The 18,825-nt window shown below is 44.0% G+C and overlaps 1 protein-coding gene across 2 annotated transcripts in view; it reads right to left on the reverse strand.

Moving 5' to 3' along the window:
• LOC138262118 (Krueppel-like factor 8) overlaps positions 1-18,825 on the reverse strand; it is a 693,482-nt gene that overhangs the window by 348,395 nt on the left and 326,262 nt on the right. For both annotated transcript variants that reach the window (XM_069211887.1, XM_069211888.1), the window contains exon 3: positions 8,507-8,575. In XM_069211887.1, coding sequence (XP_069067988.1) covers positions 8,507-8,509 — 3 coding nt within the window. In that variant the 5' untranslated portion in view covers positions 8,510-8,575. The remainder of the gene's footprint in view (positions 1-8,506; positions 8,576-18,825) is intronic.

Here is an 18,825-nt window from a genome sequence, read left to right on the forward strand (position 1 = left end):
GCTCCCCTGGGAGGTGCAGGTCAGGGGAGTGGTCACTCCCCTTTCCTGTGTCCAGTTTCACGCCAGAGCAGGGCTGGGGGATCCCTAAACTGGTGTAGACTGGCTTATGCAGAGATGAGCACCATCTGTGCCCATCAAAGCATTTCCAGACGCTGGGGAAGGCTACTCCTCCCCAGCTTTCACACCTATTTCCAAAGGGAGAGGGTGTTACACCCTCTCTCAGAGGAAATCCTTTGTTCTGCCTTCCTGGGCCAGGGCTTCCTGGACCCCAGGAGGGCAGAAACCTGTCTGAGGGGTTGGCAGCAGCAGCAGCTGCAGTGGAGACCCCGGAAAGGCAGTTTGGCAGTACCCGGGTTCTGTGCTAGAGACCCGGGGGATCATGGAATTGTCCTCCCAATGCCAGAATAGCATTGGGGTGACAATTCCATGATCTTAGACATGTTAGACATGTTAGACATGGCCATGTTCGAAGTTACCATTGTGACGCTATACATAGTGTAATGGTGTCCCCGGACTTTGTGAGTGCGGGGAATTTGCCCTGGACGATGTAGGTGCACCTTGGCTAGTGCCAGGGTGCCCTCACACTAAGTACCTTTCACCCAACCTTCACCAGGTGAAGGTTAGACATATAGGTGACTTATAAGTTACTTAAGTGCAGTGGTAAATGGCTGTGAAATAACGTGGACGTTATTTCACTCAGGCTGCACTGGCAGGCCTGTGTAAGAATTGTCAGATCTCCCTATGGGTGGCAAAAGAAGTGCTGCAGCCCATAGGGATCTCCTGGAACCCCAATACCCTGGGTACCTCAGTACCATATTCTAGGAAATTATATGGGTCTACCAGTATGCCAATGTGAATTGGTGAAATTGGTCACTAGCCTGTTAGTGACAAATTTGGAAAGCAGAGAGAGCATAACCACTGAGGTTCTGGTTAGCCTCAGTGAGACAGTTAGGCATCACACAGGGAACACATACATATAGGCCACAAACTTATGAGCACTGGGGTCCTGGGTAGCAGGGTCCCAGTGACACATAACAAACATACTGACAACATAGGGTTTTCACTATGAGCACTGGGCCCTGGCTAGCAGGATCCCAGTGAGACAGTGAAAACACTCTGACATACACTCACAAACAGGCCAAAAGTGGGGGTAACAAGGCTAGAAAGAGGCTACTTTCTCACAATAATACACCCAAATCTTCACACCAGCCAATGTGTTAACTTTTTAATCACAAGTTTGTGCTTCCCCAGACCAAGTACAGCAAAAAGTATAGTGCCTTCCAGTATGGATGACGTAAATCCTATGCATTGTAATCCTGATTGTTATGCAGCATTTCCCATACACTGATTTACACATGTATTGTCTTTGTATAATGTGTGTGTGATGTAGAGTGCTCTGACACGGTACACTGACATGAGTAGAGCTATGAAACAAATGAAATATATGCGAGATAGGGGCTGTGGAGTGGCGAGAGGCACTGATGGTGGGTGGTAGTGAGGGAATCTGCGGAGAAGGAGGTCACCAAGATTGTTGCATTGGGCAGCACAGTGGGCTGAAGTAATAATTTTTTTATGTAAAAGGCATCAGCATCTACACCATGGCCTGGACCATCAAACTCACACTCAGATTTGACACGTATTCAACCACCCTAAGAAGGCTGACAGTACCTGACAAGTGTCTCTATTCTAGACATGGTTTTGAATTCAGCACAAATTTAATTTTGCAGAGAAGCCTTCTATGCAGGGCTGTTACATGTACCGGGAGCCAGTGCTTAATTTGAGCTGTCGATTTCCAATGTTCGGCACCAGCACTTAATTGTCAACACCGGCACTTGTGACAGTCTGCCACATGATGGCGCTCTTTCTCTAGTTCAGTGATGAGCACAACAATAGTTCATTAATTCAATACATATTAAAAATAACTAATACTTGCCACCCAAGCCATTCTTATAGCTTTAGGAGCCTGGAATGGGTGTGAACATTCACACTTTTCGGAGTGTGATGGTTTTCACTTGTGTTGATACTATCATCGGATGCGTCAGCAGGTGCAAGCTGCAGCGGCATCATGACAAGGGCACTGGCACGGAAAAAAAAAATGATCATTGTCGGGAGCCATTTGGTGATGCACAGCCTCACCAAAATTATAATCTCTGTCCCTATGGTTACGAGAACGGCCAGGGAGTGCACATTTCTAGCTCATTTCTGGGATGTTTTAATGCTGTGGTTCACTAAGGAGGCCTCTGATGGTGCAACTAAGGGGTCCCTTGTAGCGTGAATGCCCAGATTTCAACCACTGCATGAGGACGTGCAAGCCAGGCCTGTCAGCACTTCTTCTTAAGGAATAAGAGGTCCTTTGGTCTCATGCTCAATGCAGGGTGAATGTTCGGGGCAGGGGGTACAGGTGCCCCCCATCAAGCGTTGCATCAGCCAGAGTGGAGTTTCTGTGCTGCTGGCCCTGTTCATAGGAGGACTCATATGTTGTAACCTCAAACGCCTGGGATCCATTAAGATAAAGGAAATGGCGAAAAACAATGAAAGTGCCATCCAATGATTTGAAGGCAGAAGGGTGAAGAAATCCATGTTTCTGCACATACAGTGGTATCTCTCAGCCTGATGAGAAAGGCTGGAAATCATGCTCACGCAGACAAGCCCTTGAAGCTACAGCAATCTGACTGCCCGGTCACAAAGCCAAAATGCCAAAATGGAGAACTTGGAACCCCCCCATCAACACTCCAAGGACTGCTCCTTGGAGGATGCAAATAGAGCATTTCCAATCTTTTTGCCTCTTTTGTTTACTGGAATACAACAAAAATAAACTTAAAAATAAAAAGATATGTGGATTCAGCCACTTTAAGTAAGCTGATCAGCAAATGTGAAACCGGCGCGCTGCCAAACATTTATTGGACTTTCTGCTACCGTTTAAGAAGACACCCACTTTTAACACACTTCAGATGTTGGCATGATCCTGTTCCGGTTGAAAAGTAAATAAGAAAGGAGCTGGCATTATGCAGTGCTTGCAAAAGGAGCAGATGCCAACTAAATTCTAATGGCATCACCTCTGAACTAAGGGACATCTTCAGAAGAACCTGTTTTGAAGCCCAGGTCACGCCAGTCAACAAAATCCTCTGTGAAAAGCTGAAGGCTACTTTCTAGTATAAGATGCACCGATTCAAGGACATAAATCATTTTACACATAGTAATTCATACGTCCATGTAGCTGCTACTGTTACAACCCTGAAAATTCCGCCTTAAAATAAAAAGATATATTGTTTATATCAAACTGTCTTTATGTTTGAGGATTCGTCGGTACCGCTGAGTCAGCACAGTAATTATAACACGTTTTTTAAATGCTGTAGTGTGTGCTATAATTATACTATTTATTCATCTGTTCGTCGCATTTTCTCATTTGGCCGAAGTCTATACAGAGTCCCCGGCTGAAACTTCATCTACTGACTTGTAATTACAGCATTACATCGACCTCATTCGTGTTCACCTCCATTCTTACATCATGTCATGTCAACAGATGCCATGCGAACATGTACAACTTATTTGTGCCAGGGACCGGTACATAGAAGCATACAGGTTCGATTTGTTATCAAACCGCTTTACTGGAAACTCAACTACTGTTGATCTGTTATCATTATTGTAGTGGAACAATTACTGAGAAAATAAGGAGTTGTAATATATTTTTCGATTGACTTTCACAGGCTTTGGTCTGTAATTATATTCCTGTGCAGTGAGAGCAATCTCACTTTAGTGCAACATCCACAGGCCTGGCTAGGCCACGTGTCACCTTCAGAAATAATTGGAATTCCAGTGACATTGACACATTGTTTTCCAAGGACATTGTCAGAGCCATGCCTGACAGGAAAGGGTCAGCTGGCAGGACAGATGAAGAACACAGGGGTCAAGGGGCTGTTTCTTTTCAGAGTACATCGAAGAGTTTCACTTTCCTGGTTAGCTCAGTCTGGCTTAAGTTCCTTTCAGGCCAGTCATTAAGTAATTGTTCAATAGTTTCACAGTTTGTTCAGTTTTTTAGGGTCGAGCCTGCTTTGCATGCGCTCGCGCATGCGTATCGCAGTGAGACGCTTTTGTATTTAGAAAAGGGCTCCGAGCCCTGTCAACGTCACGGCAGTGTTTTTTATTGGTTCGTGGGCTTTCCTAATAAAATCGGCTTGCTTTCATTAGTGGAAGGCGCGCATACGTCATGCCTTTTCCGGTGGCTAGCCCTCCTCGAGCGCAGCGACCAAGTACAGAAAACATACGAGGCTCCATGTTTTCTGTCCGGCTCGTGGACTTCTTTTTCTCTAATTTACGAGCGCGATCTCGCTTGGCAGAAGTCGAGCGCTTTACATAGTTAATTTCACTTTCTCGGGTTATGTACATAAATGCACTTTTGCCCGATAGGTGAAAAGTCGGGTTAGGAGTTTACAACGCGATCAGCTCGAACATGAGCAAACGCGAGACCCGTTGCATTGCAAATGCTTGTATACCAGTGCACTTGGTATAAGTCTTTACATTTACCACGAGCAGCCATATTTTTAAAAGAGACCAGCAAAGAGTGGCTGAATGTTTGTCTTCATTCATGTATAGATGAAAAATACCTATACCATGGACACAAATTAATGTTGTATCAAGTAGAGACCACATTTTAAATGCTCTTATTTTCACAACGATTTTTATTTGCACAAACACGATTACAAGGTTTATGGAATATTCATGTTTCTTTTTTAACACAGCGTCAGGTGGACACATTTACACAAGGCCTGAAAGGAAACATATCTATAGTTTCCGACTGAACCACAATTCTGCAAATAAAATCAAACATGGGTTTCAACCGACTAAGCTGTTTATGCAGTCCAGAGTATTAACAGAGGAATCAGCAGTGGTTAAGAGTAACTGTCATTTACAGTAATTGTTCTTTATTTAGAATGTTAAGTAGCTGAAATATTTATGAACATGTTTATTAAATCACCTATTCATGTGTGAAACACTAATGCCTGGTTGTGCATGCATTACTTATTAATGACTTTACAGTTACTATCATTATTATTATCTCATAAATACTTTGTTGATTATTGCATTTCATGCACCTCTGCGCGACTTGCCTTTAGAAGTGTTCCGGTGATGGCTGGAGGCACACAAGAGATTAACTGAATCCTGATTACACTGATGTACTGAGGAAAGTGTGCCACATTCACTCCTCAGGACAACTGACCACATTCTACAGGGACTCGGTTAGGCTTAGGGCCTGGTTGAGAATACGGCGGACGGTTTAGTCTGCCACAATGGTGACGGATAGCCCGTCCACTGAAATATAAATCCCATTATATCCTATGGGATTTAAATTTCGGCAGATGGGCTACCCATCGTCGTTGTGATGGAAAAACCCATCTGCCAAAGTCTAAATCAAAGGCCTTTGTCTCAGGTAGTTTAACCTCGGTCCTATTAACTCATTCACCTTGCGGCAATAATACAACCAAAGAGAAGTCTAAAAGAGAGAGTAAAGAGGTGATAAATAGGTAGGGAGGAAACCCCTGAGGGTGGTGGGGAGAGTGGAAAGATTCCAAGTATTCAGTGTTCCCCCCCACAGCCGGAGCTTGAGGGGGCTGAGGTGGATACATAGGAGGCTCATCATCTATGGTGTTTGGACAAAATATCGGAAACACAAATATCGTGGGACAGAATATCGAGAACAAAAATGTTGTGAAGGTCATTTTCTCTGAGTAAGTAAAGTTTTACTATATATAACTCCACATGTATGTACCGTGACAATATATCTCTTCAAGGTAAGTAGACCTGGTGTTAAGAATAGTAAATTTATACTATTTGCAGTTAACTTCTCGATATTCTTGCCCTCGATATTTTTGGCACGATATTCTGTCCACACGATATTTGTGCTTCTGATATCCTGTCACTGATCTTCATTAACAAAGTTGTAAGTGGGAAGCTGTAGGCGAGGGACTTCTGGGTGACCTCACAGATACTCAATGTTTGCTCTGGCTGCTGATGAAGACACCCAGAAGCCCTCTATGAAAACCACCCTCTGGTTGATAGTTCTAAATATAAACATCTCTAACTCCTTCACAGGAGCTGCAGAAAAAATTCATTTTTTCAGAAGAAGATGCGAACTAAAAAGTTAAATATAGCCCTCTCTTATAAAGAAACACTAACGCAATTCAAACGAAGAAGCCAATATAAAATGCAAACTACCAAAAGAAAAACTAACTGGAACACAGATATCACAACTTCAAGAACAATTAGCAACTGTGTGGCTGGAATTCATAGGAATTAAAATAACCCAGGACTTCATTTACCAAACCGCTACTGCCTTTTTGTTTTACGTTTCACAAAAAAGTGTGTTGTTGCAAAGAGATAAAATAGAAAAATAAAAGTGAGTATGAATGTTGAAAAGTCATGTTGAGTATGAATTTGGTAAAAAATGTGTAAATGAATGGTGGCAGAGCTCGTGGTAAGAAACGCAGGTTATACACACTGGACATTAATTGAATGTAGAAACTGCAAAGTTCATGATAGAGCTATGCTTGATGGATAGGTGGAAAACACAGATTTCATGGTGCTCAAATCTCTGGATAATAATTGGTGGTGGCCAGTACTGTGAGGGACTCTAATTGGGCAGAAGAGTGAACACTGCTAGTGGATGCAAGGGATGAAAGGTGAAATAATTCACGTTGGCCATAACTGTGCAGAACTCACAGTAAAGAAAAACAGGGAACTCCAGGTGAACAGAATTTTGAAGTCAGGTTGACGATCCTTATTGTGGAAGACATTTGTAATAACCAGATTTATATCTAAGACTTATGCTGAAACAGATGCTGATGAATTCACGACCAGATGTGTAGAGATGGGATATGATAAGCACCGTGTTGGGGAAATCTAAATATGAGGATACATTTGGGGGGACACAAAGCAATATAGTAAACTCGGTAATCTGCCTCGTTCCAAAGGCTTTTGTGATGAATTGCCAATATCTTCATAGAAGCCTTAACAGTGTGAGTGGGCAACTTCATCCCATTTGATACATTTTCAAGGCCCAAAACCCACAATTGTTCGATTTAAGTGGAACACAAAGTCTATCTAATTTTGACCCCTGTGGATGTTCGTATATACCCATAGAAATACATAGCCCACCTTTAGTTGTCTTAAACATTTTGTGTGGACCATTGTCTTAACTCAAGCTTAATGAAAAATAACCTCTCCACGCTCACTTATAAATAGTTTTTAACCCCTATCCAAATTTTAGTCATTTCTATTGACCAGATTTGCTTTTCAGAGGCGCTCATATTGCACCCAATTTTAGGACAGACTGTAAACCGCCTCAGCTGTGTCCCAGAAGTGATAGAACAGCAAAAACTAGCATACAGAGAATACAGAGGGGGGCTTTTACTGTTGATTGAGCAGTTAAACATCTTGGTAAGAAGAATAAAAAATAGTCTGTAATCACATTATGGACTTTCCCTGACACAAATGCTGCTTCCAGCCCTCCACGTGATGTCAGTATGCACCCACAGCAGGGACTACCACAGCAAAAAGGGCCTGCAGCACAGCAGGGGCCTTTAGAAGCAACCACAGCTGTCAAAATGGCAGCAACTGCAGTAATAACCACTGTGAACACATCTGTCCCAAATGGCAGAGACAAAAACAGAGGCAAAACCTTCCAGCATTGCAAGGGGCAGCAACCACTGCAGTAATCACACCAGAGACACAGCAGTGACCACGGTTGTCGCCTTGGAAGTGACAACAGCAGCAACAACAGTTGTCAGCGAGGAACATCAGCGAGCAAAGTTGTATCAGCAGCAAGGACACAAAAGCAGACAAAACTTCCACAACAGTAGGAACCACAGCAGTGACAAGATCCACCACAACACTAGAAACCACAATAGCTTCATCCACTGGCAAAGGCGACAGCAGAAGCGACCACAAGTGTAACCACTAAAAAAAAACAAAAAAGTCATGAGCGCAAGCGTTCAATTATTCAGCAACTAATAACTTCTTTGGGCTGCATTCCAGTCCATTGTTTTTTTCACCTTCTCTACTTTGACCTGCTGTTTCTTTGAAGTTTTGATCAGACCGCTCTCATACACCAGCTACAAAAGAGTAAAGTCCTCCCCATTTTTCAACTAAATGTGCATGGTTGTGAAACGTTACTCTTTTAAATTAAAAACAAACATGAATAAAACTTGAGTACCAACCCAGAAAGCAAACACCACCATCACACACCAGTTGCATCAAAGTTTATTTTTCAACACTGACCTCTACATCAGACTCAAAACTCTTTCATGTGGCCACCAACAAGAGAGGAATCTATCATAGAGCAAGAAAGACTGCATCAATTCTATCACCCACAGAAAGCTCTTTACAATAATGCCAGAAGGTTTTTTTTGCACAAAAATAAATAGAGCTGAGTGCACAATGATAACAGGCTGATCACAAACATCAAGAGGCTTTCTGATGGCAGAACAGCACTACATGTTTTTAAACTCACCATTCCCCTCCCTTTGTTTATTCTGAATCTCTAGTTCTTCTTGTTCATCTTCAAGTCATTTCTTCGGTCCTGCAAAAAAAACATAACTTTTATAACCCAGATTAAATTATGAAACCTACACTGTCTGTCAGTTATTTTGCCCTGTCACGTTTTATGCTGGCTGTAATAGATATATTTTATATTGTTCATCACGTGTGAATCAATAATGATCACTTTTAGCAAATCAAAATTCAATGCACACATTTTTTTTTTTTTTTTTTTTTTTTAATCCAATTTTTTTCTACGCCATCAGGGGACATGACACAATATGAGCAGGAATGACACTGGGCTCAAAAATAAAACAGACAGCAAAATTTAATTTTATGTGGCACAGAATAAAAGGAAATTCCCACCTAAAAAGCAAAATGCAGCACCAGGAAGAGAGAGAGTGAATAACTCTGCTTACTTCCTATAGCAGTGGTTTCCATCCTTTTAACTTCTGTGAACCCCCACTTCATCATTACTGGAACCCGGGGACCCCCACTGAATCATTATTGAAATCCAGTAATCCTCCACTGAGTCATTACTGGAAGACTGGGTCCCCGGCCTAAACACTGTCGACTTGAACTGCAAAACAGTACACAAAAAATACAGAAACAAGCATTCCAAACAACACATACACAAAAGATAACACATTTTATTGAATTTGCAAACAAGTAAAATATATATATATTTATTTTTTATTTCTTTAGGAAGGTTTGAGCTTTTCTAAATTAAATTGAAGCCACACATCTGTTCTGTTTGATGCACCTGCACTGCCCCCACGAATCAATCTGAGGATACCAATTTAATTTTTAGCTTCCAATTTCTAATTCATTAACATTTACAGTATGTTTAAAAAAATGTAATTGTTCATTCAGCCACTTTATTTATATACACTTTTTAATCTGTTAATATTAGTTAATTTTCTAAGAAGTCACGGACCCCCTGAGGAGACTTCATGGACCCCCAGGGGTCCCCGGACCACAGGCTGGGAACCACTGTTCAATAGTTTCCACTTTTTTAGCTCCGCTAGCCACTCAGGAGGCCGTTGAAGGGCCAGGGGCGAACATGTGGTGATGTCAAAAGTATTAAAGGGTTTGTGATGTCTCTTATGCTGACCTTGGCATTTTTTCACCTAGATGTTAAGGAGTCCTTCAAGCCTCTCTGTTCTTTGCTGCTGCCCATCACCCTACAATGCTGGCAACTCTTCCTGCTTCAGGTATCGTCTGATCAACCCTTCACTGATTCTCATCTTTCCTCTCTCAATGATCACCGTCTGCTTCCTGGTCCTTGCTCTCAACATCCACTCCTCTATACTTTGATGTCCCTCAGGACTTTATCCTGGTTCTACTTCTATTCTCCCTCGACATGACGTACCCTGGTGACAACATCTCCTCCTTTGGCTCTTCCTACTGCTTCTGATGACGACCAAAACGTTTTCTCATTCCCACCACTGTTCCTCACCCAACTCCTTTTTAAAAAAAAATATTTTAATTAGTTATTATTGTACAGACCATAGATAGACATTAACAGACTCCCAACATTTGAGAGAGGCAGGAGGATTGAAATATGTATGAAAGGAGCATTTAACACAGAAATCATTTAGGTAGAGCACTTATGAACAAATACAATATGAAGTGAGGTCATAAATCGACTACGTATCAAAGAAACAGTGTATACCAGAAGCCTGGAAACAAAAGCGTGTAGACATCACGTGTAGAGGAGACAATAACAGCCCTTTAGTTTGATACATCAAGTTCTTGGGATTACGGGGTCAGAAGGTAGCCACTCAGTGGCTGCCATATGACCTTTGGCCAGGATGTGGCTGGTTAAAGGGTGGCGAACAGTGTAGGAGGCTGGTCTGGCTTATAATGGGTACCTTGTGGTACTTACACCCTGTGCCAGGTCCAGTTATCCCTTATTAGTAGAATAGAGGTGTTTCTAGCAGCTTAGGCTGATAGAAGGTAGCTATGGCAAAGCAGCTTAGGCTGAACTAGGAGACATGCAAAGCTCCTACTATACCACTTATATCATATGGCACAATATCATAAGAAAACACAATACACAGAGTTACTAAAAATAAAGGTACTTTATTTTTATGACAATATGCCACAAGTATCTCAGTGAGTACCCTCAGTAAGAAGGTAAGTAATACACACAAGTTATATGTACACAAACCCAAAACAGATAAGTAAGAGTAAGAAAAGTAATGCAAACAGTGTAGAATTACAATAGGATGCAATAGGTGAACATAGGTCTAGGGGCAACACAAACCATATACTCAAAAAGTGGAATGCGAATCACAAATGGACCCCAGACCTATGGGAGCTTGTAGAGGGTTGCTGGGACTGTAAGAAAACAGTCAGGGTGTCCAAGATACCACACCCCAAGACCCTGAAAAGTAGGAGTAAAGTACACCTACTACCCCAAAAGGACACAATAGTCGTGATCGGGGGATTCTGCAAGAACCACAGACACCAGCAAAGCACTGAAGACGGATTCCTGGACCTGAGGACCTGCAAGGCAAGGGGACCAAGTCCAAGAGTTGCAATAGTGTCCAGGGGGGGGGGCAGGAGCCCAGGAAACCCCAGATGAAAGTGCAAGGAAGCTGCCTCCAGATGGAAGAAGCTTAAGATTCTGCAACAACGAAGAGAGCTAGTTACTTCTCCTTTGGACGGAAGATGTCCCACGGCATGCTGAAGGTTGCAGAAGTGTTCTCATGCAGAAATACTGCAAACAAGCCTTGCTAGCTGCAAGGGTCGCAGTAGAGTTTTGTGGGTGCTGCTGGGGACCAGGAAGGACCAGGATGTCGCCCCTTGGAGGAGGAGACAGAGGGGGTGCTCAGCAACTCAGAGAGCCCCCACAGAAGCAGGCAGCACCCGCAGAAGTACCGGAGCAGGCACTTAGAAGATTTGTGAACCGGAGCTGGCTCAGAGTCACAAAGGAGGGTCCCACGACGTCGGAGTCCAACTCAGAGGGTTGAGCACTGCAGGATGGAGTGCTGGGGACCCAGGCTAGGATGAGCACAAAGGAATCCTTGGAGGAGTGCACAGAAGCCAGAGCAGCTGCAAATCATGCAGTACACATGTTTACAGTCTAGCATGGGGAGGCAAGGACTTACCTCCACCAAACTTGGACTGAAGGATCACTGGACTGTGGGAGTCACTTGGATAGAGTTCCTGTGTTCCAGGGACCACGCTCGTCAGGATGAGAGGGGACCCAGAGGACCGGTGATGCAGTCTTTTGGTGCTTGCGTTAGCAGGGGTAAAATTCAGTCGACCCCCGGGAGATTTCTTCTTGGCCTCCAGTGCAGGGTGAAGGCAGACAGCCCCATAGCATGCACCACCAGGAAACAGTCGAGAAAGCCGGCAGGATAAGGCGCTACAATGTTGCTAGTAGTCATCTTGCTACTTTGTTGCGGTTTTGCAGGCGTCCTGGAGCAGTCAGGGGTCGATCCTTGGCAGAAATCGAAGAGGGAAGTGTAGAGGAACTATGGTGAGCTCTTGCATTTGTTATCTGAAGAATACCCCAGAGAAGAGACCCTAAATAGCCAGAAAAGGAGGTTTGGCTACCAAGAAAGGAGGAGTGGCTACCAAGAGAAGTAAGAGCCTATCAGAGGGGGTCTCTGATGTCACCTGCTGGCACTGGACACTCAGAGCAGTCCAGTGTGCCCCCAACACCTCTGTTTCCAAGATGGCAGGGGTCTGGGACACACTGGAGGAGCTCTGGGCACCTCCCCTGGGAGGTACTGGTCAGGGGAGTGGTCACTCCCCTTTCTTTTGTCCAGTTTCATGCCAGAGCAGGGCTGGGGGATCCCTGAACCGGTGTAGACTGGCTTATGCAGAGATGGGCACCATCTGTGCCCAAATCAAAGCATTTCCAAAGGCTGGGGGGCGGCTACTCCTCCCCAGCCCTTCACACCTATTTCCAAAGGGAGAGGGTGTAACACCCTCTCTCAGAGGAAATCCTTTGTTCTGCCTTCCTGGGCTGGGGCTGCCCAGACCCCAGGAGGGTAGAATCCTGTCTGAGGGGTTGGCAGCAGCAGCAGCTGCAGTGGAAACCCCGGAAAGGCAGTTTGGCAGTACCCGGGTTCTGTACTAGAGACCCGGGGGATCTTGGAATTGTCTCCCCAATACCAGAATGGTATTGGGGGTGACAATTCCATGATCTTAGACATGTTACATGGCCATGTTCGGAGTTACCATTGTGAAGCTATACATAGGTTGTGACCTATGTATAGTGCACACGTGTAATGGTGTCCCCGCACTCACAAAGTTCGGGGAATTTGCCCTGAACGATGTGGGGCATCTTGGCTAGTGCCATGGTGCCCACACACTAAGTAACTTGGCACCCAACCTTCACCAAGTGAGGGTTAGACATATAAGTGACTTATAAGTTACTTATGTGCAGTGAAAAATGGCTGTGAAATAACGTGGACGTTATTTCACTTAGGTTGCAGTGGCAGGCCTGTGTAAGAATTGCCTGAGCTCCCTATGAGTGGCAAAAGAAATGCTTCAGCCCATAGGGATCTCTTGGAACCCCAATACCCTGGGCACCTAGGTACCATATACATGGGAATTATATGGGTGTTTCAGTGTACCAATGAGAATTGGTAAAATTAGTCACTAGCCTGCAGTGACAATTTTAGAAAACAGAGACAGCATAAACACGGAGGTTCTGGTTAGCAGAGCCTCAGTGATACAGTTAGGCACCACACAGAGAACACATACATATAGGCCACAAACTTATGAACACTGGGGTCCTGGCTAGCAGGATCCCAGTGACACATAAACACACTGACAACATGGGGTTTTCACTATGAGCACTGGGCCCTGGCTAGCAGGATCCCAGTGAGACAGTGAAAACATCCTGACATATACTCACAAACAGGCCAAAAGTGGGGGTAACAAGGCTAGAAAGAGGCTACCTTCCTACACACAGTTCACTCGTAGTATCACAGTACTTGAGACTTTTTAGCCAACCTCCCCCAACTCCTTGAACCTCTGTGTCACAACAAAGCTTTCCGCTCTGCCAGTCTGAACTCCTCCAAAACTAAAAACATCTTCCCCAGCTTCCACCTCACCTACCTACCCAACCTAATCCTTTCCTGTCCAGACACCCTACCCAGTTTCCCTCTGCCACAAACCTCTGCGTCCTCTTCAACTCCATGCTTCTGAAGTCGTTCATATCCACCATCGCAAAGCAGCCAGGTTTCAAATACTACACATGCAAAATCCACATTTTTATCAGTTTGAAGTCAGCCAACATCTTAAGCACTGCACTAGTTGTGAATTAAATCAACTATTTTACACGTAACACTCTACTCCTTTTACTCGCTAGACAAATTAATTAATTTTGCCATCCGTAGCCTCCCCATCCTACTCAAACACTGCCCTCCTGTCACTACAATGGTTGACTGTCTACTAAAGGGATCTCTCACTATTGTCTTCAAGGCTGTCCATGGCGTATTTCCATCACACCTACCCCAAACCTTTACCCACCCATTGCACTGCCATTCATATACTCCATGCCACCCTGTACAGCATTTAGATTTCATCCCTTTAACCTGTTCACTGGAACCCCCTGAGAGGTAGCTCCTTTGTCCGTGGGCTGTGTAGCCTGGTATATGGAGAGCGACGCATCATCCTACCATAAGACCGTAGACAAGATCTTAAGTATGCAAGTTCATCTACAAGTACTGATTTACCATTCGTAGCTCCACATCTACGTACCTTGCAGTAAGGTGCATATATAAGGACTAAAGTATAGTACAGTGGTTCCCAACCTGTGGTCCGGGGAGCCCTGGGGGTCCGCGAAGCCTCCTCAGGGGGTCCGTGACTGCTTAGAAAATGAAATAAATTTAACAGATTAAGGGGGTTATTCCAACTTTGGAGGAAGTGGTAATCATCCCAAAAGTGACGGTAAAGTGACGGATATACCACCAGCCGTATTACGAGTCCATTATATCCTATGGAACTCGTAATACGGCTGGTGGTAAATCTGTCACATTTGGGACGGATTACCACCTCCTCCAAAGTTGGAATAACCCCCTAAGTCCCCAGCTTTCAGTACTGACTCAGTAAGGGGGTCCCCAGATTCCAATAATGATTCAGGGGGGGTCCCTAGGATCCAGTAATGATAAAGTGGGGGTCCACACTAGTCAAAAGGTTGGGAACCACTGGTATAGTACACCTATACTTACCTACATGCACTTATCTTGTTGATATCTTGTTCACGATATTTTGTCTACTATATTATGGTAGGCCTACTTCTTTATTTGAGCAGGTGGGTTGTAGGTGGGGCCCACCAGCACTCTCTTTTTTTTAGGGACTGGGGCTTATTTTTAATCATCAGATTTCTACCTAGAACAAGGGCGAGAGAGAAAGGCAGAAGAGGGGGAAAGGAGGGAGAGAGGTGATGGAAAACAGGGGAAAGCAGTGATGAAAAAGAACCTTCAGGCTTGAGATAAAGGGGCGGGGCCTGTCTGATGATAGACCAATGAGGCATGAGGTGTACTCAAGAGTATGCAGCCTTGGTATTCAGCAACCCCAACATTCAGCCGTGATGGCGCAATGGACTTCTTAGAAAAGTTTGGGTCACTGCATTTATTCTTTTACAAATTAAGCACTGGGTTAGAGAATATTTCCCTTTTCATATTCTGCACCTCCACCGCTCCAAGTGTGGAAGACCACCCTCAAAGCAACCCTTCAGAAACCTCAAAATAAAATCAGCTGAAGAGACCCCTACAGCCTGCTTGGCATCCTATCTTTTGTAACAAACTTCCCTCGCTCTCAACCCCTAACTGCTGAAAGTACAAGAGTAAAAACTTGTCCCAGCAATGTACGGATGTCACTTAGCCTGTTAAATTCATAAAATTAACTCACCAAAATGAAGACTTGACATGGATTTACTATTCACAACTTCTTTTGTAGATAGGCTGTAGCTTCTAAAAAACTCAATAAACATACATAAAATCCAAACACAAATCACCATAGGCCTGAAGGCACCATTATTTCCCACATAATTCCTTCAGAAGGATGTGTTTTCCCATCGGAGCTCCATGTAGGAGAGAAGTTCCAAGTGCAAGATTAACATTTAGTAACAGCATCTTTAAGGCTGACTGATGATGCCTTATTCATCAAACACTAAATTCTCCAGTTTACCACAATGCATTCTGGTACTTGTGGTTTTGTCTGCAAACAATGATACTAAACTACCACACCACAGTGCTGTATAGACGGAAACCCCAGGCCTGAAGATGGGGCCCATGATGACGTGGTGCCATTAGGTCACGTTAAGATCTCTCTTAATGTGACCTTTGTCCTCTTGGATCACGAAGAAAGAATGAAAGCTATTGTAATAAAGAGATATGCCAATATACTCAGAAAAGACACAGAAACGGGGCAATGTTAGTATGACTTCCGCAAAAAAACACTCAGTTTATAAATAAGATCAATTCACTCTCGTACAAGCTAAGGGCCGGCCAAGACCACATTTCTAATCCGTGCAGGCAAACTATGTTTAGCGCCTAAATATGTCGCGTGTGAGGAACGAGGGGGATAATAAATGGAACCGGCCCACTAATCCCCATGCCCTGAAGATGATGACATCACGTGTGAAGGCTCGTGATATTTATAGTATAAGAAACGAAGGTGGGGACTAGAAGCATTCCTGGAGAGTTGATTGGCTGAAGCAAGCCTCCGTGCCACGCACGAGACTTCTGTGATAATGCTCGGCTATGCAGCCTCTGTACCGAAACCAGCCACCATCCTCGGCCTCCGACCTCACAGCGTGGCACAGACACGCAGAAGTTATTATTCAAGTCAAACAGGCTTGGCTCCTGCAAGGGCGGTTCCTGCCCCTGGAGATTCGGTGTCTGTGGTGAAAAGGGCTCAGTGGACGCACGAGAGACGCATGGATGAAGTGTGGCCGGAGAGAGACAGGATGGACCCTCAGAAGCTGGTGGATAAAAGGTCTGCAAAACAGGAAATGCTGCAAACAACACATGGCCCCTGCACTACCAATATATAGTTCCTTCAAAGAAACACAGGGTACATACATGTGCCTCTGACGAAAACTGTCTGTTTAAAAAAATGTCTGCATTTTGAACTTACTTTATTTGTTAAAAACACTAATCAGGTACCATACATGAATATGAACCGTGCCAGTGCCTGCGAGGGTCAATAACATGACAGTAAGCAAGAACAGTAGTATTGACAAACACTGCAGTATTGGGGCATAGTCAGGGCCAGCGGAATTATGTGGTAGGGGAAGGTCAGATTAAGCAGCAGGGTTGAGTAAATTATGCGGCAAGAAAAGGCAAATTATGAGGCATTTGTCACACGTGTTGTGATAGGATTACTTCATAATTTTGTCATTTTTAAATTTGTTTAAACTTGTCTGGGCATAGTTGTACCTCAGTAGTACCAGTTTAACACCTAAATATAACAATAAGATATAGAAAGATGATCAGTTAACATTTGCTACAGGTTTCCACTTTGTGGCAACATATATCACTGTGTTTTTACTAACGTTTGTACAATTTGAGCTAGAAACAAATATTTTTTGGCTAAAATCTGCAGATTATGCATCAGATGATGGATTATGTGGCAAATCTACAGGCATGCGAAAATCGCAGCAGCCACACAATCGCATAATTCAAGTGGCCCTGGGCATATTATAGAAGTACTCAGGGTGTAAATGGGCAATTTTGCATCCTCAAGGTGCTTCCATATTACAGGAGGGGCAGCAAGGGATTGTGAGACTCAATAAATGGGCGTTCCCTCATTCGCATCGGGGTGTGACTCCATGCAAACAAGGGATTGCCTTTGCCCCGGTACTCATGCTGTATAACTGATGTAGGCGCTGGGGCTACCAGATTGTCCAGAAGCACATTGACTGTGCTAAACTAAGGAAATGGCACATAATCAGTCAGGGGTGTAAGTGGGATGAAAAAAGTGTGAGGGAGGGGCCTCTAAAAGCACTTGGCCTATGTAATTTAGGCTCAAATTAAACACAAACTAAATTTCTGCGATCCCCATAGTGGGCCTGCAGACCAGTATTTTGGTTCCTGTGACCTTTGGTATTGTATTCAGAAATATAACACAACAACTGCTCCTAAAACCGCCCAGACTATTGGCTTTGTCCACTGGTATTAGCTGTTTAAGATACGTGATTTGTTGTAAATAATATTGAAAATATTTCAATTCTGAAATTATGAGACTGTGAACGAAACGTTACTGAAGCCTGTGGAGATGTCGTGGTCTTCAATGTGTCTCAATCACTCCAGTTATGTTCACTCTATGTTGGACATGTACTCCCTTTTAATTTCCACATCTCTTCCATCTATTTTCTTACATCAGGTTTCTTTCCTATTCAGCACTCTCTTTTCACTGTCTTCTGAATGCACTTTTCGCATCTCCTTCATTTCACCGCCCTCCAACCGCTAAACGCACCGTCTCACCTGTAAGCACTGCTTTTTCTTTTGCCTTGTAAATGTTTTGGCAACTGCATTACTCATTCAAACACATTTGCACAGAATAACAATTGCAACTGGAACACATGACCATTGCTCTGTGCGCTCTGTAGCAACGCCAATGATTGGATCACTGAGTATTCTGAACACCTTTGTAACCCACTCACAGGCACCGAGAGATAGACCACATGGACAGTGGGAGGGAAGATGGAGTCATCACAGTACCCGCCTGCTGTTGTGGTGAACCAATAACCATCCTGCCTGATGTCTGAATGGTGAGGTGGGGATGAAATGTGGTCAACTAAGTGAGCGAGGGTAGCAAAGTTAAGACCTCTGTCGAGGAGCAGAGGAGGAAAAAAGAAGGTGGCTCCTGAAGTAACAATTTTCCTAAAGATAACAATTTTAGGACTCACCTTCTAGATAGCGCAAGCTGTCTGTTAGCAAAAAGGCCTATTGTGTGCTTAAATGATAAGAAAACACAGGCTCTTTGTGACATCTTCAAAAGAAATACATTTCAGACAATTCAGAACTTTACACCTCATTATAATGAATGTATGTCGGAACAATGCATGCTGGAACCACACATGCCCGAACAAAGAACTCATTGTTAACACTAATGCTTTTACCACAAATGCCTTTACAATGATTTTTCGTTGTAAAGGCATTCCTGGTAAAGGCATGCGTGGAATGGCATGCATGGTTCCAGCATGCGAACCCCTGACACCCCACCTGCCCCTAAAACTACAGCGACCCACAACCCCCGCCCCTAAAACCTAAAAATACCCCAAACCCCACCCCACCCCTAAAACCTAAACTACCCCAA

This window comes from Pleurodeles waltl, chromosome 10, assembly GCF_031143425.1.
Source record: "Pleurodeles waltl isolate 20211129_DDA chromosome 10, aPleWal1.hap1.20221129, whole genome shotgun sequence".
Lineage (NCBI taxonomy): Eukaryota > Metazoa > Chordata > Amphibia > Caudata > Salamandridae > Pleurodeles > Pleurodeles waltl.